At 42.7% G+C, this 25051-nt stretch overlaps 1 protein-coding gene across 15 annotated transcripts in view; it reads right to left on the bottom strand.

Moving 5' to 3' along the window:
* Positions 1-236: 236 nt before the first annotated feature.
* EPB41L3 (erythrocyte membrane protein band 4.1 like 3) overlaps positions 237-25051 on the bottom strand; it is a gene marked incomplete at both ends in the record, with an annotated part of 86187 nt that continues 61372 nt past the window's right edge. For 2 of the 15 annotated variants that reach the window (XM_079717206.1, XM_079717213.1), the window contains 10 exons: positions 237-347; positions 626-706; positions 1135-1233; positions 1720-1851; positions 2648-3031; positions 3636-3758; positions 12754-12945; positions 13658-13693; positions 16547-16600; positions 21478-22041. In XM_079717206.1, the coding sequence (XP_079573332.1) occupies positions 237-347; positions 626-706; positions 1135-1233; positions 1720-1851; positions 2648-3031; positions 3636-3758; positions 12754-12945; positions 13658-13693; positions 16547-16600; positions 21478-22041 (1776 nt within the window). Of the gene's footprint in view, positions 348-625; positions 707-1134; positions 1234-1719; positions 1852-2647; positions 3032-3635; positions 3759-12741; positions 12946-13657; positions 13694-16546; positions 16601-21477; positions 22042-25051 lie in introns of all 15 variants that reach the window. The other 13 variants (XM_079717214.1, XM_079717216.1, XM_079717217.1 and 10 more) reach the window with 8 other exon arrangements.

Below are 25051 nucleotides of genomic sequence, written 5' to 3'. Positions count from 1 at the left end.
TTCTCTTTATCCTCTAACTGGCAGGGGATGTAAAAAGTCCACAGTATGGAGCCTCCAAATATGAAACAAACCAGCAGCCGCAAACCAATTTTCCATCCTCTTGATACCCAGAGCCCTGCAAATGCCAGTGAGAGAAAAAGGAGAGGGAAGAGGCAGGGGGAGGGAGAGAGGGAAGCCCTGGGCCACATGCCAGCCGAGGCCAAGCCTAGAGAACCAGCGCCACCTCTTACCTGGGCTCAATCCTCTCCATCTTCAGGGGTGATCTCTGTCTCTTTATGGACCACTACTTTGGTCACTGACATGTCAGGGTGCTGCTCTTTGGCCTCTTTAATTGCCTGAGCCAGTGCCTATCCCCAGAAAATCACAGAAGGGCAAAGACAAAAAGGAGGTGGGACGTGCAAGATCAGAGCCAGGTGGAGACTTATGAGCAAGATCTATATACACAATTTACAAATGGGATACAATGACTGCAAAGGGGGGGCGGTCATACGTTGCATATTGGAAAGTTAATTCAGAAAACTGTTTAGACTACAGGCTGGACTAGAAGGACAGCTCTGGGAAGAGTACAACCAGCTAGTGTTTCTCTGTCTCCCTGCCAGAGTATCTACCCTCTCTCACACGCTACCTGGTCATGGTCAATGTCCGCGTCTCCCGTGATGACGATTCGCTTCTCGATTCTCGTCTCTGAAATGCCTCCTTTCACAGTCTGAAAGCAACAGATAAGCATTATGAATTTACCATCGCTGTTGACTGGGGGAAATGGCGGAAAATGCTGACACAGCTTTAAGTTGCATCATTCATTCTTTAAGAATTGAAACAGAATCCTATGGCAGTTATTTACAATTGTTAATTTCAGAAGTGAAGCCAGAATAGAGGTCCTTCGGGTTTGGCTGGCTGGTGTTTCTGGAACATCTACCATATGCCATGCACTGGAGTTAAGGGTTATGCAAAGGGCATCAGAATGCATATTCTTAAACGGAACCTGGCATGTGAGGACAGATGCACCACAAATACAGCAGCCGTGAGAGCTCCAATGCAGCTGCCTGGCATCCTGATATTCACCTATCTGCTGGTGCGGCCCAACCCAGAAGCTCTGAATGGATACCTTCCTGTATCCGTTCCCACTCCACTTACTTTGGTGATGTGGGTGGTGGTCGTGGTGCTAGTGGTTTCAGATGTGATCGTCTGTGCGCTCATGAGCACACCTGGCTCCAAATCAGCACCAAGATCAACCTAAGCAAGCAAAGGGGGAGACGCCACACTTGAATATTGATGTTACCTCTCCAGACGTCTGCTGTCTTGGTTTAGGGCATGATGATGATTTAACTATCTGCACAATCACTGTGCTGTTCCATCAGCATCTGGGAGCTGCCACTGACTAAAGACTGAATCAAACTTGGCCATTGTTAACCCTCATTAAAAAGGTGGGACTTCAGAAATGTGACCAGGGGCTGGTTGAGCTAGTGTTCTTCCTTATCTATGGCTAGGGATATAGATTTCTGAGCCTCTTTCTACATTTCAAGTTATGTGAAGACCTGCTTAAGTCACCTGCTCTTCCTTGATTGGTAATAAAATTACAATTACTGCACCATTCTTGATGGAGACAGTTGGGTCCTCTGAGTCTCACAAATTAAATATCATGTAGTGACACTTAAATGCACGAAGCCATTCAAGGGGTAAAACAGGTGCCAGGGCTCTGGCCTTCCTAGACTGTCTTACCTGTGATGATTCATATGTTATGGTTTTTGTTTCTGTGTGAACTACAGGCACTTCCTTGGTAGAAATTTCTAGCTTTACTCCTCCTGGTGAAACACTGCCAAAGCTGATGGCTTCTGTCTTCACAGTTGATGACTATACCAATGGGAAGCAGGCAGAGTGGCTATTAAATTTTGCAAACACATACCTTTGTTTTTTTCCCTCCCCTCTTGGTGGATATATATAAGCACAGGTTGGTATGAAATAAATGTTTACATTTTACATGGGGGTCAGTTGGGGAATGAGGCACACAACAGATACATGTCAGTCTCCCAGAATTCATATGGAATGTTCCAGGTGCAAGAAAATATTTCGAAGGAAATTGAAAAAACCCACTTTTTTACATTCCCTCTCCTCTATCTCATAAACTAATTTTAATAGATTAAAAAATCATAAATTAGCCTTTTATTGAAAAACTTCTTAGACAGAAGAAACAAGTAATAAAACATTGAACCACTGCCCCTCACCTCACCCCCATGTACTTCAGGAATTTCAATAAAAGAGAATAAAGAATAAATTCTAGCACTTGGTGCCTGGGCAAGCCTGGTTTTGGTCCTTCTGGATAAGTACACTGATCAGAAATAAATTTATCAAGTTTTCTAATATCTTGGCAGGCTATGCATCTCCCAGGTTTATTGCCAGCCAGTTACGGTAATTGCAAAGAGAGTAGAAACCATTTCCTGGAACTTTAGATTGTGAATAATCATTATATATGTTTGCATGGGACCCCAGACCAGCATGGAGACCCCATAATTGCCATGCAAGAAGGCAACAAGAGGAGAAACAAACTGCTCTTGGAAAAGGAAGAAAATTAAACCTAGCCCTGCCTTTATGCTTAACTAAATTTCAGGGACTTACTTCAGCACTAAAAGTAACATTAACTGCTAGTTACCTCAAAATGAGGTTCTTGTTCTGAAGCCTCAGAAACGTGGATGGCTGCACTCTGCTCCTCCTCTGGCTCTTGGGAAGCAGCTGCCACTTCTCCCTGCTCGAGGACAGCTTTGTCGGCCACCTCCCCTTTTTCCTCCTTCGCTCCCTCAGTCAGAGCAGAGACCTCCTTCCCTTTCACATCAGAAGCATCAGGAGATGCTGCCTGGGTCACAGCATCCATGTCATCTCCAGCTGCGTAAGAAGCATCCCCACTCGCATGCACATTCATCACATGTCTTTCCTCCACCAATGCCGTTTCCTGCACAACCTTCTGGGTGCTAAGTGGCTGGGGGCGCTGGGTTGTTTCCGTCTCTATTTTGCCAGACTCCGTCTTGGTTTCCGTTTTCTGCACGGAAAAAAAATTGTGGTGTCAGTGCAACTTTCCACAAAGCAAAGGTCAGAAAGGAAAAAAAAAAATGCAGCCATTCACCAGGGTACCTAAAGCCAGTACCAGTGCTTATAACCAGCAACGCTTAGAGAAAATATAAATTAGCTTTCATTCCCCCCACCAGAATCTTTGATGCCTGCCCTCTGCCTGACACATAGCCTCGAACCTGTGCTGCTTCTTCGGATGTCGCAAAAGAAACAAGAGTGCAGTATAAAACACAATTAAAAAACCAAAACAAAATGAAAGCATTGGAGCACATGCATATTGGTTTTGGCTACTTCCTTAGACCTAACAGGTGACATAAAATGCTTTAAGAAATTAAATGCTGTTAAGACGTCTCAGCACGATTGCTTTCTGAACATCTGAAGTATGTTCTTGTAATGGAACTAAAGACACGTGATGCAAACGTGGGACAGGTACAGAGGGGTGTAAGTGAAGACCCCTCTCAGGTGTTTAAAGCAAAGCCACTTGGATGCAACACACACACACACACCCCAAAAAGGCACAAAGAAAAGGCAAAGAGGCAGAGACAGAGACACCGAGGATGGAAACAAAAGGCCACCTGCACCCAGCTTTGAGAAGTGGAAGTAACCCCTCCTATGAATTCTGTCGGTTTTCTCGCAGACTCTAATAAGCTGAAGATTTCAGAGCCATCCATGAGCTTTTCTCCAGAAGACTGTTTAGTCTGAGTGAACAGAGAAATGGAGAGTCAAGCACAGAGGTCGGGACACAGGAGGGCATGTACTCATTCACAGCTGGTTAGACAGAACTGTAGGCATGGGACCCAGGGCGAGGGACGGAGGGATCTACAGACAGATTTGGAAACACATAGGAATGGGAAATCAACAGCAAATCGGGGTGAGCAGGGGCTCTGGTTTGGTAAAGCGGAGAGAGTTCCTGGGGTTAGGGCGGTGCTGGGTGAAGTGGATCCTTTCACCCTGCACCGGCACCTCAAGCCCCGGCAGCACCACCCCACCTCGGGGACAAGAGCTGGAAATAAAACGGCAGGTATCTCAATGCTCACGTCAGACCGCGGTAGACTTAACCACGAAAACAACAAAAAAGCTTGGGTTGGCGGCTCTCAACATAAGCCAAACAGCAAGAGAAATGGAAAGGCTCGGGGTGGAAGGGCTGCCTCGGCAAACGTCATGCTGGAATCGGAAACGGCGGCCCAAAGGCGGCACCGGTTACCACGACTTGGGACGTGGCCGACTCTGTGACAACGTATCGGGTGGTGGCGACGGTGACGGCCGGTTCCTGGGAGTATCTCCACTTGGACAGGCTCTTCCTGCGGGGACTGAAGGGCCCCACCTTCAAGGTCTCGGCCTCGGCCTCGGGCTCCGCTCTGTCCAGCCGCTCGCCCTCCAGACTGGCATCCCTCCCGGGCACATGGCTTTTCTCAAGAGCATCATCCTCGGGGCTCTGCTGCCGGGACTCGGCTTCCCTGATGGGGGCCAGTGACTCCGACAGCCTCCGCTTTGGAGTGTGGACCTCAGGCCCCCTCCTGGTCCTGTCCTCGGTGAGGGCTCCCAGGACCTCGAACTCTGCCAGGACAGGGGGAGTCTTCACGGACTCGGCTAGTCCCGGCTCAAGAGGGGAGGGGGACACCACCTTCTCCCCTTCTTTGACTTTTCCTGTCATAGTGACAATTTTTCCGGACACGGTATCGTAGGACTTTCCAAGTGTGTATATTTTCTGTTTGTTCTCTTCCTTCAAGTGCATTTCTCGGGCCAAGTCTTCGAAGCTCTGCACTTCAATGGCGCTAGATCCTAACAAGTCGGCGGGGATGTCATCAGTTCTAGTGCTCACGGTCACCACCTTGTACGTCACAATCTTTTTTGAATCACCATCAACTACCTCAGTGGGTATTTTGTCTACAATAACCCAGTCCTCTGTGCCCTATATTTGGAATATAAAAGCTAAATTAGAAGTTCTGATGGTATCTCACTTCTAAAATAAGAATCCTTTAAGGCAATCAGGGTGAGAGCTACACTCAGGCCTGGGAGGTGACTGCACAGGGCTGGGGTTATTTTTATTAATTATGGCTGCAATCTCTTCCCATCTGAAATTTATTAACTCTAACCTGCAACTTGGAATACGGTCTGTGTGTAGACTCGCAATTTCAGATTTCTTGAAATACTTTGGTGGTAAATTTTGCAAAGACTATATTTGATCTTATGCTAAATGTCTGATCATTTTGTATGTCAAGATTAAATAACATTTTTGAAGCTGTTGTACAAGTTATTTAGCTTTACTTGTGTGGACATAGAAAAGACAGTTTTCCATGTGAAACAGAACACTGTACTTCACACCTGTTGTTCTCACAGAGAACGTGCCAGCATTTCCACAAATTTCTGTGAAAACCATTTTCCATGTTTGTGAATTATACTTCCTTATATGGGAGATGGAATCCACTCTAGCACTTATTATCCAATAAGTATTCAGTGCACCTGTGCTCCAGGCATTGTAATGAACTATTTCCCACTGTTAGGACACTGTCGGAGCCTCTCAGAAATAGGTCACAGTGGTCTGTACACTGTTCCGATTTTATTTACAACCGAAGTTCATCGTCTCAGGAGTTTCTTTGCCAGTTTCCTTAGTGTTAGTTCCAATAAGGCAGAAGAAATGCAAGTTATGAAACTTCTGTATTTGGGGAGCCTACCAGGACGCTAGGAGGTAACTAGTCTAACAGGTTACAGAGGGAAGAGAAACCAAGCCAGGAGCGAGGGAGCACCTTGGTTTACATTTTAAACTTGGACGTTTGCTACTTTTTTATTTATCCTAGCCTGAATCTAGAAATAGGTGGGCCTTAAGAAAAAGGATTACAGATCCATCTATAGGCTGGTGTCGGATTAAACAAAATGAATTGAAAAATAACCTCTAGGGTCGATGGGACAGTTTTCTGGAAAATGATTTGACGAGAGGTAACCACAGAGCCTCCTTCCTGAATTTTCTTTATCACACTCAGCTAGTGGGAAAACCACTAAAAGTTCAGAACTTTCAAAATCAGTCAAGGTCATCTAAATTAGCATCACTCTATGGGTGAAAGAGGTACTAAAAGGTCCAATAATATCATTACAAAGTATAATTATAATGCTTCAATGACCACACACAGATATAATCACCTAGGAGCAAAAGCCACAAAGAAATGACAGCTAACGGATAACTAAAATAGTAACAAAATTCCCTACTTCCCTCCCCAGAATCTAAACAAAAATGATATACCTACCTTAGTGGCAAACAAGGTAAATTTTTAAAAGAAAGGAAAAACTACAGACATTTTAATGACACTGAAATCTGAAGAGCAATTTCCTTCTGGAAAATTCCTTAATGTTTGTTTTTTACCTGAGACTCAAAGAATGGAGAGCTTCCTTGATGCAAAAATAGAACCTTTTCAGAAATCTCTCTTTCTTCTTTGGTCTGTTTGAATAAAGGGGGTTGGGTTGGAGAAGAGGAAGCAGACAGTTTCCAAAAAGGCAAGTTAGGAAGAGAGTTCTTTTCTTGTGCTACACATATAATACTCATTCATTTTTTTTCTGAAGAAGTAAATTAGTGCCTATTAATTTGGAAAATGGTCTGAAGCCATCTCAACATTTAATAATTATTTCCCAAGAGTAACAGATTATGTTTTGAATCTCCGGTGTTTTTAGGATTCAAACATTTCTCATTTCTACAAACACAGAATACGCAAGAGTGGCATAAAGAACTTTCTGGCCTTTCAGTAGTGTTCATATGTCAGTGACCTGCAATACTGTAAAAGTGAGTATTAAAATGAAAATGTTAAGATTAAAAAAATTAAGTTAGGAATAAATCCTCACTTCCATGTCTGACAATCTCTTGATCATATTCCCTACTGAAGTGCCGCCTGATACAGAGAAAGGAAATACACATGGGTCACTGCATTAGCTACGAATCTGAAAAACCCAGTTATGCTTAGATTGATGTCTTTATTCCACAAATAAACATAAGGTTGTAGCTTTATTTGAACTTTTATAACATGGCAAATAATCCTGAAAAGTCAACTTCAGAATATCTTGGTGAAGAATTAAGTATTTGAAGTCATACTTGTCTTTAACATATAAAATTTAAAAGGACATTAAATATGTTATGTTAGAACAGTTTTTTTTCCTTTCATCTTTTTATTGCTTCCTTTAGTATTAAATAGGCATAATTCAAGGGGCAATACGTTAGCTACCGAGCCTGTCTCTGTGTACAGTACACGACTGCATAGAATAGTGAACAAAAGGATATTTTGGTAAAGTCATCTAAAAATAATAATAGAAAAGTTCAAAGTTTCTAGACGAATGGAACTTTGAAAATAAACCCTCTTGTTGATAAGTAATATAATTTTATGAGAGGTATTTAAAATTCCTAGGTATGTATTTAAAAAGCTATCAGTACTATATTTAATCGTTTGCCTGCAAGAGGTTATAGAGGAGCATCTGGAATTTCTCTGGAATGACCTGCTGACAGATTTTGATAGCACTGTCCTCATATGCTCCTTTTAAATGAGGAACAAATAAGACATTTCAAAGGGGGAAAAAAATCCCTGTCCTGCCCCATTTTGGAGAAAGATATTGCAAGAGACAAAATGTACCACGTGGAATCATTCAATGTGGATTTATTTTTTAAACTTTCAATCATAGCCTCTTTTTTAAACAGAAATAAGAAACAGGAAGTCAAAATTATAGATACTTTGCAGAATACCACGGCTAGGCCTCTAATTATAATCACTGAACTAAATATTTTCCTACAATGAAAGCTTAAAAATACAACAGCAGTGGTTTTCAGCATATCCTGTTATCTGACATCAACTAATTTTAAAAAGTCTGTGTCTGTAAGTAAAAATGTCCACACTGTCTGCATCCAGAGCTGTGCATGTCCCATAATAACGGAAAAGGGTAACATAAGGGGATAGATGTTATCATTAAATCCTGTATACTGTCAACCCCAATCCAGTGAGTTCTGCTAAAGTTAAGAGGTACTGATAAAGAAAAGCTGATAATCGAAACATTTACTAGGGGTTAAGACAGAGTCAGATGCACACCCTGACTATTTCATTTAGTTCCTTAAACGTTCATGCCTGTGTCACAATTGGGACACAAGGCCCTACAGTGGCATACAAAATTCACAGAGGTGTTACTTGCTCAGATGACTAAGGGTCTCTATGGAGCTGTGACTTTCATTTCTGCTCGGGTCAGGGGTTCTCAAATTGGGCTGTGAATTAGAATTATGCGGAGAGCCTCTAAATAAGAGTAATGTGTGGGGTGCACCTCTGACTAATTAAATCAGATTCTGATGCAGAACCCAGGCATCGGTATTTTAAAAATCTTGTAGGTGACTGTAATATGCATCTAGAGTTGCACCCCAGGGTCTGAATGGAAAGTCACAGAAGTCAGACTCACAGAATGGAGATAATTCTCTCTACCCATGAATAGATGATCCATAGTGAATGCATATTTTGCCCAATTTAAGGCCCATCCAAGACCTGAATAGCAAAAGTAAAGCTGGACAAGAAAGCAGAAAAATGCATAAAGAGAGTTGATTCTAGTTATTCATGGCAGTTGTGTTCTATGAAGTTGCCGTAACACTGAATTACTGAGTACTGAACCATAGCTCCTAGGGGAAAGACAGGGTCAGGTTCCTGGGAGCTTCTGGCCATGAAATTTTTGTCAACTGATCAATGCATAACCTTGTTTTATGTGTGTTTCTGTTTAAAGACCCCTTATTTAATATCTATTATTGATCCATTAACATCAAACTCACAGCCAGCAGCACTATAACTTATCCTGAACAAAGTGTATCTGACACATATTTTTCTATAAGGCACATCTCAGCCTTCTTGTACTTGGGAACACTAGACAGCACTTCAGCACTATGCCTGGAGGTCATTTTAAATAGCAAAATCACCAACAAAAAAACACAAAAAAGCAAAAATGTGGCACTAAACAGGCTGTGAAACTTGTTGCCTGTTCACCTTACCTGGGAAGGTGTGCCTTGAGCAATTTTTTTTTTTTTATCACATTGTACCTGTCTGTGAATTATCGTGAAAGTGCTGTTAATATTGATTTTAGGGTTACAATAAGTTTTAGTGAGTAGGTGAATTTGCACAATAAGGAATCTATGTATAGGGAGAGTTGACTGTATTAAGCTTACATACCAGTAAAACCACCAGCCACCTTAAAAAAAGAGGACAGTACTGGCATGGCATAAGTGCTAATGTGTATTGCATTGTGGTTGGGATTTGGAAACTTTTAATATTCAAATAACCATGAAGGAATATCTGCCCAATATGGACTAGGCCTAGGTATACCACAAAAGGCTGTCATGGGAAATATCTGTGGACAGAAGATGTACCGGAAACCCTTCACATCCCATCCATCTATCTTACGTTTGGAGGGCCCTGTATGTGGGTTTGCCTATTTTCCAAAGCTAATGATGATTTGCTATTATTTGCTTCTTTGGGGCATCATTGCTACTTGTCTCCTGTTAACTCAAACATTTGAAACTTGAAACCACTGGCAATAAAATTCCCATTTTATAATAAACATAACATCATATTCTTAGAATATAATCACCATTACTAGCTCACTATATTTCTAACTCCTAATTTTTCTCAAATTGGTCATAAACTGGTTGCATAGAAATAGATTTACTTAGGGTTTGACCACCACAGATAAAGAAAAAAGGTGGTCACATTAAAAATCAGGCGTCATGGGCTTCCCTGGTGGTGCAGTGGTTGAGAATCTGCCTGCTAATGCAGCGGACACGGGTTCGAGCCCTGGTCTGGGAGGATCCCACATGCCGCGGAGCAACTAGGCCCATGAGCCACAGCTACTAAGCCTGCGCGTCTGGAGCCTGTGCTCTGCAACAAGAGAGGCCGCGATAGTGAGATGCCCGTGCACCGCGATGAAGAGTGGCCCCCGCTTGCCACAACTAGAGAAAGCCCTCGCACAGAAACGAAGACGCAACATAGCAAAAATAAATAAATTAATTAATAAACTCCTACCCCCAACACCTTCTTTAAAAAAAAAAAAATCAGGAGTGATTACATTTTTTTCAAAACAACATTGTATCACTGAGATTCCCCAAAAAATCCAACTAAGTATGGTGTCACTGAATCAGTTTCTTTACCCTTCTGACACAAGCAATATTACTTTGAGAAGTCACTTTAAAAAAGTAAGTTACATATTTTCTTTTAGAAATAATTGGACCTCTTTCTAAACTGGCCAATTATTGTTTAATTAATTTAAAGTGGGTCATATTAAATAAAAGGATAACATCAAATGAGTAATTTACTTAGAAAAATACCTCCCCTCTAAAATGAAAATCTTTTGTTTAGGTGTTTTTAAACAAATATGCTTTGTGTATGCCTAGCTGGCTGGGAGGATAAAATTATCTTTTGTGCTTTTCACAAAACCAATAACAAAAGCCAATATTAAGTTTTAATACAGAAATGAACAAGAATTTGGAGCGTAAGAACTTGCCAGGCTGTCTCCAGGGCCCTCAAATGGAGGATAAACTGGGTGTCACCAAGGGCCCCGGGAGAAGGGTCGGATGGGAGCCCCAAGGCAAGGGAAGCGCGTATAGCCCTGACCTCCCAGAAGGGACCTCTCTTCCTCTGGGACTTGAAGCTCCTTGGAGCTGCTTTTTCAGAGCCCCTTTGATAACCAGGGTTAGCCAGCCTTGTTTCTAAGAAGCTCTTCTTTACATCTAGCAAGTCTCCCAACAATTTCCTCCCTTCCCGGTGGCCGTGGAGTCCTAAGGTACAGCTTCTGCTCACCACTCAGCAGACACTTGAAAGCAGTGACTAAGCCAGCTGCTGGTCTCCGGTCTACGTAACCAAACTACTTTGTGCTTCTGCAGAGGACATCTTTCCTCCATCCTTTAATCCTTTTAAAACAATCCTTTCTTAGGTCTACTGCAGTTTCTCTGCACCAACAGGGAATAAGGCATCCACATCGAGGGTTAAGTTCAGCGTATTCAAAGCATCACCTCTTAAGTTATTAACATTCTTTGGGGTCATCACCGTTATTCTCTAAGAATTAGAGGATTTAATAAGTGAAAAATTTATTTTACTAGTCTAATGACCTAGACTTCGACAGTCCCTTGTTTATTATCACCACCTTTAACTTCTCCAAGCAACTACCCGAACTTCCATTCAAAGGGCTGCTACCTCGCGTGTCCCTGAGTGACAGCAGGGGAAGAGACGCCTGACCTTTTCAGTGGCTATTTATTTTGTGTTTTTGTAATGTAATCCAGTATCTGCCATCTTCAGAGCCAGCATGTCCTTCCTTATTTCCAGCCCTCATAGAAATAGGGTAAACCAAACTTGACCAGTTACAATAAAACTTATCTGACTATAACTGGCAGTCTTACTAATGCAGGAACTACAATATTTAAATCAATCAGGAAAATCTGAAATTTTTGTGTCTTGAAACTCAAACAATCTGAATGAAACCGATGTTTAATGGTACAGGAATACTTTGGTCACAGGACTTTTCATTTATTCTGCATAAAAAGGCCCTTTACAAAGTAATTCAAATGGAGATATACCTTGTCTTTTTTTTTAAGTGGGATTGGAACTGTCATGAACATCATGATTGTGGTCACTTTAGATAAACAGCTTTCAAGGGAAGAAAGAAGTTAATATGATACTAGAAAGATGCTGTTTTAAAAAACTAATTATTTTGAAAGACAGATAAAGTAAGATGATGTGTAACAGTTGACAGTAAGATTAGTACCACTGCCACTATGGGTCCCACACGATGGGAGCCTTGAAGTAACACCAGCTGAATCCTCTATCTCTTTTTTTTTTTTTTTTTTTGCAGTACGCGGGCCTCTCACTGTTGTGGCCTCTCCCGTTGTGGAGCACAGGCTCCGGATGTGCAGGCTCAGCAGCCATGGCTCATGGGCCCAGCCGCTCTGCAGCATGTGGGATCTTCCCGGACCGGGGCACGAACCCGTGTCCCCTGCATCGGCAGGCGGATTCTCAACCACTGCGCCACCAGGGAAGCCCTGAATCCTCTATCTTGATGTACATTTAAAGAGCGATTTCCTAAATGGAAGACTTACTCAAAAAGACATTCTGGCCTTTACTTTCCCTATTAAAAACCAAATAAAAACGGATTATAAGTCATAATATATATGTTTATATACATAAATCAGTTAAAATAACCAATTTTTTAAAAAAATATATATGCTACAAATAAAAATGAAATAAAAAACTGAGTATACCCATAAAAACCTGGTGTAGTAGTCCCAGAGTAAAGTATGCCCTGAAATGTTACCAACTTCAGAACACTGTTTACTCAAACATTAGACAATCTCAATAGGCCTCATCTTGCAATTGATGAGAAACAGTCATGAATTTTCAAGGCATTTCTTAAAGCAGCAGAAGTACATTCAGAAAAACTGTTGGTTCATTAAATACAGTAGGTCAACGTCTCCCAGCTGTGAATCTAGAATAAGCAGATCTGAACCAGAGCTTCCTTGTTCGTTCCAAAGCACCATGGGATGCGATTACTCACTCCTTGGCCACCTAACATTGTACTGGCTATACACAGACAAGAGGTGAGATTCTCTACTCAGAAGCCTGCCACATCCTTTCCCTGCAGACCCTGCAGAGGAGCGAGGCTAGTGAACAGAAGACAGGTGCAACCCAAAGCCTGAATACCGACCTCTTCAGGTACCAGCGGCTCGATCATGGGTGCCTCCTCCTGCCGGGCGGCTAGTCGCACGGGGGAGGTGGAAAGCCTCTTTTCCCATTCGTTCGTGATGGCAGTGTCTGTGGAGGTTTCTAAAAAGGTTCTTTTCAGCTCACTAATATTGGTCTGATGTTTCATCAGGTCATCTTGGGTTTTATCTAGCTCCTATATTCAGAACATAAAGAATCCAACAGTCAACATTTTACGTTTGTTTTCCTTTCTGCGTGCTCTCTCTCGTTTTAAAAGTTAGGTCATTATCTCATTAGTAGTCAAAGTAAAAGAATTCTGATCAGGGCTCATGACACTACCACAAACACTCTGGTGAAAATGTGGTATTTCCGAGGGAAAACAAAATCTAGTTCACGCAAGCATAAAAATCAAAAGTTTCAAAGGTCAACTGTTAAGACTGTAATTCACATGTAACCAGAGAATTAAAATAAATACACAAGGAGGAAAGGGGATCTATGTCTAGGAGAGAGGAAGGAAGCGGAGGAAGCTGAGAAGTCAACCGCACGTATTCACAGGTGAGAACACACCCTTCATGCATCATGGTACGAGCCCACAGGTTAAGCCACTAAAGGAAAACCAACACACACAAGCATGCACTGGTATATACCAATACCAACCTCTAACATAAGATTACTATGTTTGACATACACATTTTCACCCTTTATTCGTTTAATCAGACTATTCTGAAAAAAGTGGAGAAGAAAGGAAGGTAAGGGACATGATAGTCACATGAACAAGTGTCATCCTCCACACTGCACCAACACACAGTCACCACCACGGAGCATGCTGCAAGATCTGAACACCACAGACAAACAATGACTTATCACACGCTGGCTTCTGCTTTTGTGTTTGATTTGGAATTTTCTACCTGTGCCTTGAGCTCTGCATCTTCCTCCTGGTCCGACTGCCAGCAGCAAGAGAGAGTGGGAAATAAAGTCTTACCATGCCATCGACTCTAAGATGGAAGGATGGGTCTACATAAGCCAGCTACATGGGGGCGCTAGTTTGTTCTTATGTGAGAAGACATTTCTTTCTTATATATAAACCACAACGTTCTCACACACAAATTATGAAGCTTAATAAGAAGACAGGAGCAAAAGATTCCTTGCCCCATGGGTCTCTGACATCTTAACCTGGACACTTCCAAGCGTGATGAGCCCACACGTGTGCTTGGGAGGTGACAGCTAGGACTTGGCGGGCTGTCCTTAAAAGACGTTAGCAACGGTTCAGGAAGTGGGGGAAGCCAACATTGAAATTAAAATTCACAAAAACGGCTATGAATATCCAATGATGAGAGCTCCCTTGGAGTGTAGGAGTCCTCACAATAATCCTATGAGGTTAGCTATTATGATCCCCAATTTGTAGACTAGAGAACTGAGGCACAAAGAACTTAACACAGAGGTTCCCACATGAAAAAATTTCTTGGAACTTTTAATTTCTTGAACCCACCTACTTAAAAACAAATTTGGGAGAGGAGAGGGCTGATACGGATGGGGTAAGTGAGGAAATTAAATAGACTACCATCAACTACAAAAATCAACTATAAGACGCGGTCCAGAGTGAAATTATGGGTGACAAGTGGGTGACGCCAGAGCACATGGCCTTCAGCAAATGGATCACTTTGTCTGGGTCTCAATGGGGAGCAGACTATCTAACCTACATGCCCCACCTTGCACTGCTGTTACACTGGCTCCGGAAAAAAGAGAAGGGAAGCGTTTATAAGAAGCGTTAGAGGGCTGGAGGCATGCCGATTCTACAGAGATGGTGGGTTCATAGCTCTTCATTTTATTTTTAAGCTTCATAACCTACCTATGTTATACGTCTTCGCTTGCATGCTTCAAATGTTATATAACAAAGTTTAAAACTGCTAGAGAAATTTATAGTATTTTTTTTCCTCATAGCTGAGTCATTTTTTTAACATCTTTATAGGAGTATAATTGCTTTACAATGCTGTGTTAGTTTCTGCTGTACAACAAAGTGAATCAGCTATTTGTATACCTATATCCCCTCCCTCTTGGACCTCCCTCTCCCCCCACCCCATCCCATCCCTCTAGGTCATCGGTCATCACAGAGCACAAAGGACAAAGCTAATCTCCCTGTGCTATGTAGCAGCTTCCCATTAGCTACCTATTTGACACATGGTAAGTGTAAATATGTCAATGCTACTCCCTCAAATACCGTATATTAACACATACAGATGGAATCTAGAAAAATGGTACTGATAAACCTAGTGGCAGGGCAGGAATAGAGACGCAGAGAATGGACTTGTGGACACAGGGAGGGGGAGGGGAGGAAAGGCTGGGACGAATTAAGAGAAATTTAAAGTAGTAGTATTAAAATATTTTTCATTTACAGCATACCTTAGGATTACAATGAAATTTACTGAATGTATCAGTAGTTACATATAACTAATTCTTACAAAATTAAGATGCAATTGTTATATTTGGTGTAGAAAATGATTACCCTGTAATCAGTTTATATGTGATTGCTTAAAAGAACCAGGATGATAGTTTTACAGTATTATCTCTAAATTAAAAAATGATGACTTCCAAACTTTGAACTGAACTCTGGCATTTCCAAAGGAAGAAACAATTAAAGTCCATTTTGAAATGTTTTTCTGAACATATTTTCAATGAAGTGATGTATAGATACTACCTATAACATTTTTAGTTCTTCCTAAATACCCAACTAGAAAATATTGTTATGATTGGATAATGTAAAAAACAACCTAGTGTTAAACACTATCACAAAGTAAAAAAAAAAACTCTGTTAGCACTTTAGGAAATGAACATCTTGACTTCCATTACTACAGATAAATATTGTTTTTACAGAAATTTTAATTAGTTACTGGTAGAGAAGATTTAAAAAACAACATAAGCCATACACATATTTAATGAACCCTAAAGAATTAAGAAAGGATAAATAAGAGCACAGCATCACTGGTCACTGTGATAATTTTTTTCCAATAAAGTACTGACAGTAATTTGTTAATTTTCTTTTCCTTGGAAAAATTCATTTCTTTTGAGTGACCCAGACTACATCCAGGCTATGAAAAATGAGTTAAGAGAAGTATTATAATTTTAACAAGCATTTTGACCATTTGGGATTTTAAAGTATATCTGTATTTAGTCAATAAGCTAATTACATAAATTGTACCACCCACCCCCAATTATGGCTATCATGCGTAAACATTTGGGATAAGGGAATACATTTTAAAAAATATATACACACTACTGCATATAAAATAGATAACTAATAAGGACCTACTGTGTAGCACAGGGAACTCTACTCAATACTCTGTAATAACCTCTATGGGAAAAGAATCTAAAAAAGAGTGGATATATGTGTATGTATAACTGATTCACTTTGCTGTACACCTGAAACTAACACAACATTGTAAATGAACTGTACTCCAATAAAAATTTTTTAAAAAGTATTACCAATTTAGCCAAGGGTTCTCAAAATGTGACCCTGAAATGGACAGAGTCACTGTCACCTGGGAACTTGTTAGAAATGCAAATTCTCCAGTCCTACCCCAGATCTTCTTCTGAATGAGAAACAGGAGGATGGGAACCTCCAAATGACTCTGATGCAGGCCAGAGTCTGAGAACCACTGGTCCAGGCAGTAGAATATATTTAACTCCTACTGTTAAAAGTAGAATTTCTCTCCACTCTAAAAGGCAATATGCAAAGTTCCTAAACGCAGAACCAGCATTTTTGTTAGGCAATGGGAGGCACCCACAGTGACTGTACCAACCTCAGTGGCGGTGGTTTCCCCATCAGCCGCAGTGTCCGTGCGCTCACTGTCAGTCTGTGGATCACAGAGGTGATCAGGTTCCAGGAGGAAGGCAGGAAGAGAAAACAAAACCATCCCGTCAAGCAGGCATGCCCAGGTCCTACAGTTCAGTCCCTTTTTCTGTGATCTGTATCGCACTACCTTCCCACAAGAATGCAGGTTCAAACAAAAGCAAAAGAAAGGCCAGAGCTAGGTTCCATCAGCAGAGACACTCAGAGGAAGACCAGAGGCACACGGCCTGCGTAACCACAGGACGTGTATTAGCCAAGTTGACATGTCTGCTGCCATGTCATTCTTTCCCCCATTTTTAACTGAAACCCCGAGAAAGAGCTCCTAAAAATGTTTAATGCAAATAAAATTGCTGTTTATATATTTTAAAAAAAATTCTAGGAATAGGTCACATTTGAAAAGTAACTTAACATGTCAATTTAAATAAAAAGCTACTATTAACAGTCACTGGACTTTCAGCCCCTCATTTATACCATTTTGGTAATTTGCATCCATCTAAGACCATCAGGCTGTCTGCATTACCTTTTAATTATAAAAAGCACATGCCAGTGGCTCACAGGCATATGTTTTATATATGAAAAATGTAACTCAATTCTCAAGTAGGATTGCTAACTAGATATTTTTAAGACTATATGTTGTTTATTTCGTCCCACCCTCCAATAGAAAGAGGTATAGAGAAATATGTAATTAAATATCTCGTTCCAAAATAAACATTCAAATGAAGCAAATAATAATAATAGTAATGAAAAATAAGGAGAGAAGGAGGGAGAGAGACATCTACTTGGACACAAATAAAACAAAGCACAGCATTTGACAGAGCCTAGGTTTTCAAGGGAGAATTACAAAAGTAACTTCAAGACTGATTTTTAATCTGTTTTTATAGCGGTTTATGAGTTAAAACAAAAACTTTTTTTTTCTGGAGGAGAGACGAGCCACAGCCATTGAAATTGGGACATCTCAACGTCCTATATAATATTAACCGACCTTCCCTTCTCAACTCTCAAACTAGTCATTATTAAAAGTCCCTCGAGCGAAGTTGTGCGATTAGTAATTTGTCAACAAAAATCCAAACTGGGGGCTCTAAGGTTGTGAATCTGCCTCTTAAAATAACCTCTCATTGCAAAGACCATGGATTATCAGCGGGAGGGCTGGGGCAGTGCTCTTTATGTCTATGTGACTCTGGCTGGGTTGACTTCTTGATCCTCTCCCAAACTTTCATTTTCTATATTCCTAAAAGAAAAGGAGTTGGAACTCATGCTTGGCCTGTGCACCTGAGGTCTCCATCCTGACAATCTGCTCCTGTGCCTAAGAGGGAAATCCTTTTCAGTAGGTTGGTAAAGAAAGCATGCTGAGAGCTTTCATGACCCGACCACCTTGGCAACACCTGGAGGGGGGTGGCTATTAGTTTTCTTATCAGGGTGATCACTAGCAGGGCATTAGCATAGCTTCACCAACTGACAGTCTAGGGCAAGGCCAGTTTGATTTAGGAAGAGAAGCAGGTCACTGTTCAAGGGTATGGGATAACCGGAGGAAATCTTAGGCTTTCAAGAACAAATAAGAATGACTTGAGCTCAGTGTGTTAACTAGTTGTGTCAAAGGCTTCGAAAGTTCTTGAAAGTATTTCTCCTCCTGCTTTGATTATTTCCCTTATGGCTTTAGAATCCACTTCAGCAGCTTTCCAGGCATCTTGGCACTGGAATTACCGCCATGGTTAAGACTGAGGGTGTCTCAGGGCAGACTGACATCAGCTCAAATCCTTGCTATTTATTTAACTCTGTGGCACAGGGGGCAGGTTTCATATTTTAATCCCAATTTCCTTCTTGGAAAATGGGGAAAATCATAGCCCTAACTGTATCAGGTAACAGATACTAAGTCTTTATGCAATGCCTGACACATACACACAGCTAAAAATGCCTATAAAAATCATAAATATTGATATCAAAACAGTATTTCCTAAGTATTGCTATTATTTTTCCTAGCTATACACAAATAAATAGCAGCTTAGGCCATATCTAAACTCCCTCAACCCCCTACTCAGCACCTAGTCAGTCATTCAACAAACATAGTGCCTGATCAATAAACAGTTAATGACTGAAGTACTAAAGGCTGAATAAAGCAGCTTTTATAGCAACTTTTATTTATATAATATCCTATGTCTAAGCAAAACTGCAAAATGTATGGCATGCCATGGACTATCATATAATGTGTTTACACCATTTAAAATGTTAAACAAGTGATCAATCTTTTCCTCTAGACTTCATCCATCTCCTTTTTTGGTATTATCAAAAAATTCTTCAGAAGTTGACACATAATTACGGTAAGCTAAATTCATCTTACGTCTCTGGACAGATGTAGATGATTTAGCATTCGGCCCCTCCTTATCTGACCAAAATTCTAGAAGGACAAATGAAAAAAAAAAAATAGCTAACAGCTCTGTAGTTTGAAATGACTACAGCTCTCTGCACTGGGTTTCACTCTTGAGAAGGGCTGGGACTAATTAAGCCACTACCACATGTGACAGATGTAAGCAGTGATGATAAAATATTTAAAAAGAATTAGAGTCATTAGTGATTTTGCAAAACCAAAGTGACGGAGCTGAACCGTATGTTACAAAGTCACCCGGTTTAGCTGCCAAAGCACTTGATGCCCAGGGAATAAAACAGGCCGTGTCAACAAATGGCGAGTGTTTTTTTTTTTTTTTTTTACCTGAATGACCTACATCTGAGTTCCCTAGCTCAGCTTGAACCAGAGCTCACAGCTCTTAACACTTGGGGTTGAGACGACATCGAACAGATGGCCAAATACAAAGTCATGTGGCAGGAGAGCCGTCATGGGTGACCGAGGCTGGAGGGGAGGACTAGGAAGGCCGCCTCGGCCAGAGATGGTTCACGGTCTCAGAGGCGGGTTTACATGTGGGAAACACCAGCCACGCGGCCTCCAGCTTGTGAGGAGTAACTGCTGTGATTTGTTTTGCTGATGTAATGCAGACATGCCCAAGTTGAACATTAATTTTCATGCACTGATAACAACAAGATGTACACCCTGGATTAGGCACAAGATCTGTGTGGTTTGCTACATAAAAGTTCAGTTATTTAAAATGCAGAAAAACATAAAATGGCAATCTTTTCGCCTTCTGTTGGCTTGATGACTAGCTCCATTGCTAAAGGAACAAAGATGAGCAGGTTGGAAACCAGCTAATATTATAAACAGTTTTTGTAGATAATATTGTGTTCGTAATAACTGTGGGTTTGGACCTACATTATTGGATTATGTTGCTACTATGAGAAACAGTGATATTCAAACCTAGGATTTAGAGTGGTTTTTCTCTTAAAATATTTTCCACGTATGAAAATCGTTACACATAGATAGATTTGGAGCTAAGTCACAGGGGATCCAAGAACCTTGCAAAGGGCTCTTAGGCAATATCAAATTGAAAAGCCTCAACTTTTCTTGAGAACATCTTGGAGACCATTCCCACTTTTTTCCTGCTGCTGCAAAGAAACAGTCATAATACCACTAAATATAGATACGTACCTCACAATGCTATCCACTCACAGGTGCAGCTCGGATTACCATTTCTAGCTGAGCATAGAACTGAATAGACTTTCCTTTTTTAGTGTTGCTTTGACTTTGTGATTTTCTTTTTTAATGCTAGGTGTATTGGATTTGGCTCCTGACATAAAACCCTCCAGAATTGCTGGAGGAGCGGGGCGGGGTGGGGGGTGGGCAGGCATAGGCAGGAGGGTGGGTTTCAGCCAGGGGCCTGTTGGCACTTCTGTTCTTTTCCCCTGCGTTCTATTTAAAGGCTGCACAAAGGGAAACCGCTGGGCTGTTCACAGGGCAATGGAGTGGAGGGAAAGGGGAGCAATTAAGAGGAAACACTACCGGCTAGGACGTCACCTCCCCCAGTGGCTCGGATGAGGGACGGGGGGCTGACAGGCAGCCTGCTTTCACAGACGGAGGCTGAAGGCTCAAGTCCTTTCCTGGTCGCTAGCCGCAGAGGCCCATCCAACTTCCCAGCCTCACGCTGGAACTGAGAGAATGGGTGCCACCCAACAGGTGCCCTGGCATTGCTCGTGCTCATGAAATTTCAGCCCACTTTTACAGCGTATGGAAACCTAACAGGAGTATTTTCCTGATTGTGTTTGGAAACTGCTGTTTTCAACTGCCGCCCTTTCTGGTCCTGTTTCTGGCCCTGCCAATGACCAGTGTCACTGAGCGTTTTAAACTGCTCCAGCCCTTCTTTCAGACCCAACACACCCACGGGATCGGGCTCCCCTCATGGAGTAACAATGACGGTCTGGAAATGACGATCAAAGAGCAGCGGGGGCATTTCAGAATCTCCAGGGGGGAGAGGGAGGCATTTAGAGTCTTGGAGAGCTACCCCGAGGGTGATGATGCACCTGGACGGCGCACCCTGAGCGTCCTTTACCCGGTGTGTATCACCACCGTGCATCATTACAGCAGGGTACGTTTTGGTAACTTGCCGCCAATCTAGGTGAAAGTTACTCATCTGTCTTCTGTGTCATTTCCTTTATTGAATGAGAACCGAACAGAGCCTTTAAGTCGATCGACCCTGAGTTCTTATGTAGCTAACGGGTTGTTTATTTACAATTGGCTCACGGCTGAGTCCTTCCCCACCCACTGGAGGCGGTGGGCGGCAGTGCGGTTCCGGGCCGGGCTCAGCCTGCTGCATCCACATGGCATTGTGCCTAACCCCGGGGCCGGGTCGCAGCCCCTGCACACAAAACCTCTGCACAGATTGGCACAGACGATAAATGAGGCTCTGAAAGTGGGACCACTATCGCAGCAGCCGTCTGAGACTGTTTCGGACCGCGGCCCCGAGCACGACAGGGACGTGTGTTCTATGCCACGGTACACACCTCTTCCTCTGAACTGTCACTCGGGTCATTGTCTAGTGAGGCACTCAAGGAGGCCGCCTTGGGCTCCAGGCAGCAGAGGCACAGAGCCAGAGGGAAGGAGAGAGTGAGGGCGTATGGCACTGAGAAGGAGGCGGAGAGCAGGAAGAAGAAGATGAAGAGGACGCAGGGCACCAGAGAGGGCGAGCGGATGGGGAGGTAATGCTGCAAGCTCTGGGGCAGGAGGCTGCTCTCGGAGAGGCTGGGGAAAGACAGGTAGCCATCGTCATCCAGGAGAGAGGGGAAGGACTCGGGGAGTTGCAAGGAGAAGGAAAACAGCGTGGCCCCTCTGCCCGGCTGCTGTTTGCAGCTGAAAGCCACATCGTGGTCCCCCAGGCGCGGCTTCCCTCGGCCGTCAGAGTCCGAGGCGGGCTCCCCGTGCAGGTGCCCGGGGTCTCTGGCCGGCTCGACCCCTGGCGGGGGGTGCCCGTTCTCCTTACACCTCCTGCGGAGCCCTGTGGGAGATGCAGGGGGAGAGCGGGCTGATGGGGGGGAGGGGGGACATGAGTCAGTGCCAAGCCCGGGTGACTGATGTGAGAGAGACAGCGAGAGAGACAGAAAGCAGCGAACAGAGGTGCAAAAGGACAAAAAGAAAACTGCAATTAGTTAATTTTCTTATGGGTACCGAGAAAAAATCGTCAAACAAGAATTTCAGCACTAGGGTTGTTGGTGAATTTTAAAGTATTCAAGCTGCATGCCAACGCTGCCACGAATGGCCATCGTCTTCCCATTAGACCCTCAAGTCAAACACAGGGTGGGCTTGAAAAAAAATCAGAACCGAAGGTATCTGTGGGTAATCTCAATGAGTACGTTTCATATGATGCAAAACTTCTGTTTAGACCAACAACTCTAGAAATTTTTAGCATGCTGAGAGCAAATGTAACTCTCTGATAACTTAAAACCAAGACTTTCAATAACTTCTCCTAATCTCCAGCTACCAGATCTGTTACTAGGGTTCAGTTGGATTAAAATGACAATGAATCCAATTTTTGATTAGTAAAAACAAAATCTCTAGCATTACTTTTCCTTGGTTAGTCAGTTAGAGCCAAAGCAGGTGGGTTTCCAAATCAAGAAGTTTCTGACCCCACTCCTACCCGTAAGCAGCTCCAATTAGGGAATTCCACAGTGAACACCGTAGGAACCTTACCTCTCCGTAAAGCACCGAGGCTCTTTTGAAAACTCCTATTTTGGCCCGTTACCCATAATGTACATGGGGGAGCTTAAAGAAGTGGTTTCAAACAAGCTAACTGGCAAAAAAGAATGTGTTTTCTTGTGATGTGGTTTATCAGCATTTACTCTGTATTACTTGTGGTCCATAAATAATAGAAAGATACAATTTCCCCACCTTCCGGTTTTTCTTAAGAGGAGCGGTAGGCTTAAGCCGCCTGGTTTGAGTCCTTAAGGGGACGATCAAGGCAGGCATCCCCACAATAGTGCTCCTGGGGAGGGGCATGCAGGCTCCTGCAGGGCAAGTAAGGTTCTTTACACCCTTCCTGGTCCCCGCAGTCTCCGTGACCACAGCCAGCTTTCTCTGCAGGTGGTGGAGGGATGCTGAGCGAGAGGGGTGGGAGAGGCAAGCAAATGCCAAACAGGACCCAGGACCAGCGTGGAAGCTGCTATAGCCGAGTTCAAGCCAAGGTCACCTGGAGCCTGAAGATGACTGAACTTCTGCTCGTGTGTGTGTGTGTGTGTGTGTGTGTGTGTGTGTGTACCCACATGCGTGTTTCTGCCTAGTGTCCTGAGAGCATGGACATTATCTGGCCTGCTTTGTGACGGTTATCCAACCCTGATTTGGTAAATATAGAGACAGAGGGTAAGAAAATGCACAAATAAAATTATATCATGGATCTAGTAGAATGTAGAAGTGTCTCTTTTTTGGTATCAGACAAGTATGTCTTTTCCTAATACTCACATCTGACGTTAAACGCTGTGTCTTAAACAAGACCCTGCACAAATCTCACTGAGCTGAGGATAATGTACAAGTTACAAGCCGCCTTCTGCCCGTGGAGGCTGCCCCGTCACCTGGGGTAATCATTAGTGGGGAAACACACCTCCTCTCAAAGGAATCTAGGGACGAGTCGCTTAAGAACTATTTTCAGTAATACATTTTCATCTTGGTTAAAAAATGAGCACCTTCTACGTTACTTTTTGAAGATAGAGGAGAATGAAATGATGGCTTAATCTTCCATGTTGCTGATTAGAGTGGTTTTTGAGCAGCTTTTTTTTTTTTAATTAATTTTATTCTTTTTTTTTTTGGCTGTGTTGGGTCTTCGTTGTTACGCCAGGCTTTTTCTCTAGTTGCGGTGCGCGGACTTCTCATTGCAGTGGCTTCTCTTGTTGCAGAACCTGGGCTCTAGGCACATGGGCTCCAGCAGTTGTGGCACATGGGCTCAGTAGTTGTGGCTCGTGGGCTCTAGGGCGCAGGCTCAGTAGTTGTAGCTCACGGGCTTAGTTGCTCCACGGCATATGGGATCTTCCCGGACCAGGGCTTGAACCCGTGTCCCCTGCACTGGCAGGTGGATTCTTAACCACTGTGCCACCAGGGAAGCCCTAGGGTGGTTTTTAAAGACAGCTTTGCAGTGGGGGAGATGTAGACAGCCCTTCAGCTCCCTCAGCAAAAGGCCTCGGCCACGGCCTCTCAGAAGGCATCAGGGTCACAGTGCTGGCTTCTCAGAGGCTCCGGCTCTAAGAGAACAGTCTTCTTGGTCTTTCTAGTCTCCCATGGCATAAATGGCACCAAGTGATGCTGGCTTAGGGCTCCATCTCATGTAAACAAATCGCTGATCTTTTAAAATCAAACAGAGTGGGACTCGATCGTTTTTGGAGCAAACGACAAGTCATTTACTTTTATGGGGCACTTAATCATATTAATCATATTTATACATCCCTCAGAATGGAGTGTTGGCCTGGGCGACTTTCAGAAATCATGGGACACGTTGGCTTTTCAAATATATCATCTTCTGATCGTGACCTAGTTAGAACCCGCCTTAACTGAAAAGAGTGTAAAAACAAAATTCAGAACAAAGAGCATTTTAACAGCAAAAGTGATCCAAATATCCTTCCATTATGTCCTATCCTGTTTTTATTTTTGTGTTTGGCAAATAAATAATCTTACCCTAAGAAAGGATGATGGACTGGGTCACTGGGATGGTCTAACATAAACAGAATGATAATACGTTTGCCAATCTGCCCATTTAGAGGTCACTGTTAAATTCTTATCCAAAGGAGCATTTTTCTACAGAGTCCCAGCTGACTCTCTGCCCTGTACTCTGCATTTGAAGAGCCCATGTGCAAAAGAGCACTTTTGAATCAAATTTGCCTAAGTTTTAGCATAACCTCTAAGTTATACGGCATTTTTATTCTGCTGTTTCCTTTCACTCTGTTCTCTGTACATTCCAAGACCCACTCTTGTTTCTCCATTATTATTATGTATAAACCTCCTGGCATGTTCTTTGACTTTTAGGGAGCTGCTCTGCGACATACAAAACCCGGAACCAGAAGCAGGTTGTCTATATGGTTTTTGACTTTCATTTTCCTG

Source organism: Hyperoodon ampullatus, assembly GCF_949752795.1.
Source record: "Hyperoodon ampullatus genome assembly, chromosome: 13".
Taxonomy (NCBI): domain Eukaryota; kingdom Metazoa; phylum Chordata; class Mammalia; order Artiodactyla; family Ziphiidae; genus Hyperoodon; species Hyperoodon ampullatus.
This window is presented reverse-complemented; position numbering and strand designations above follow the sequence as displayed.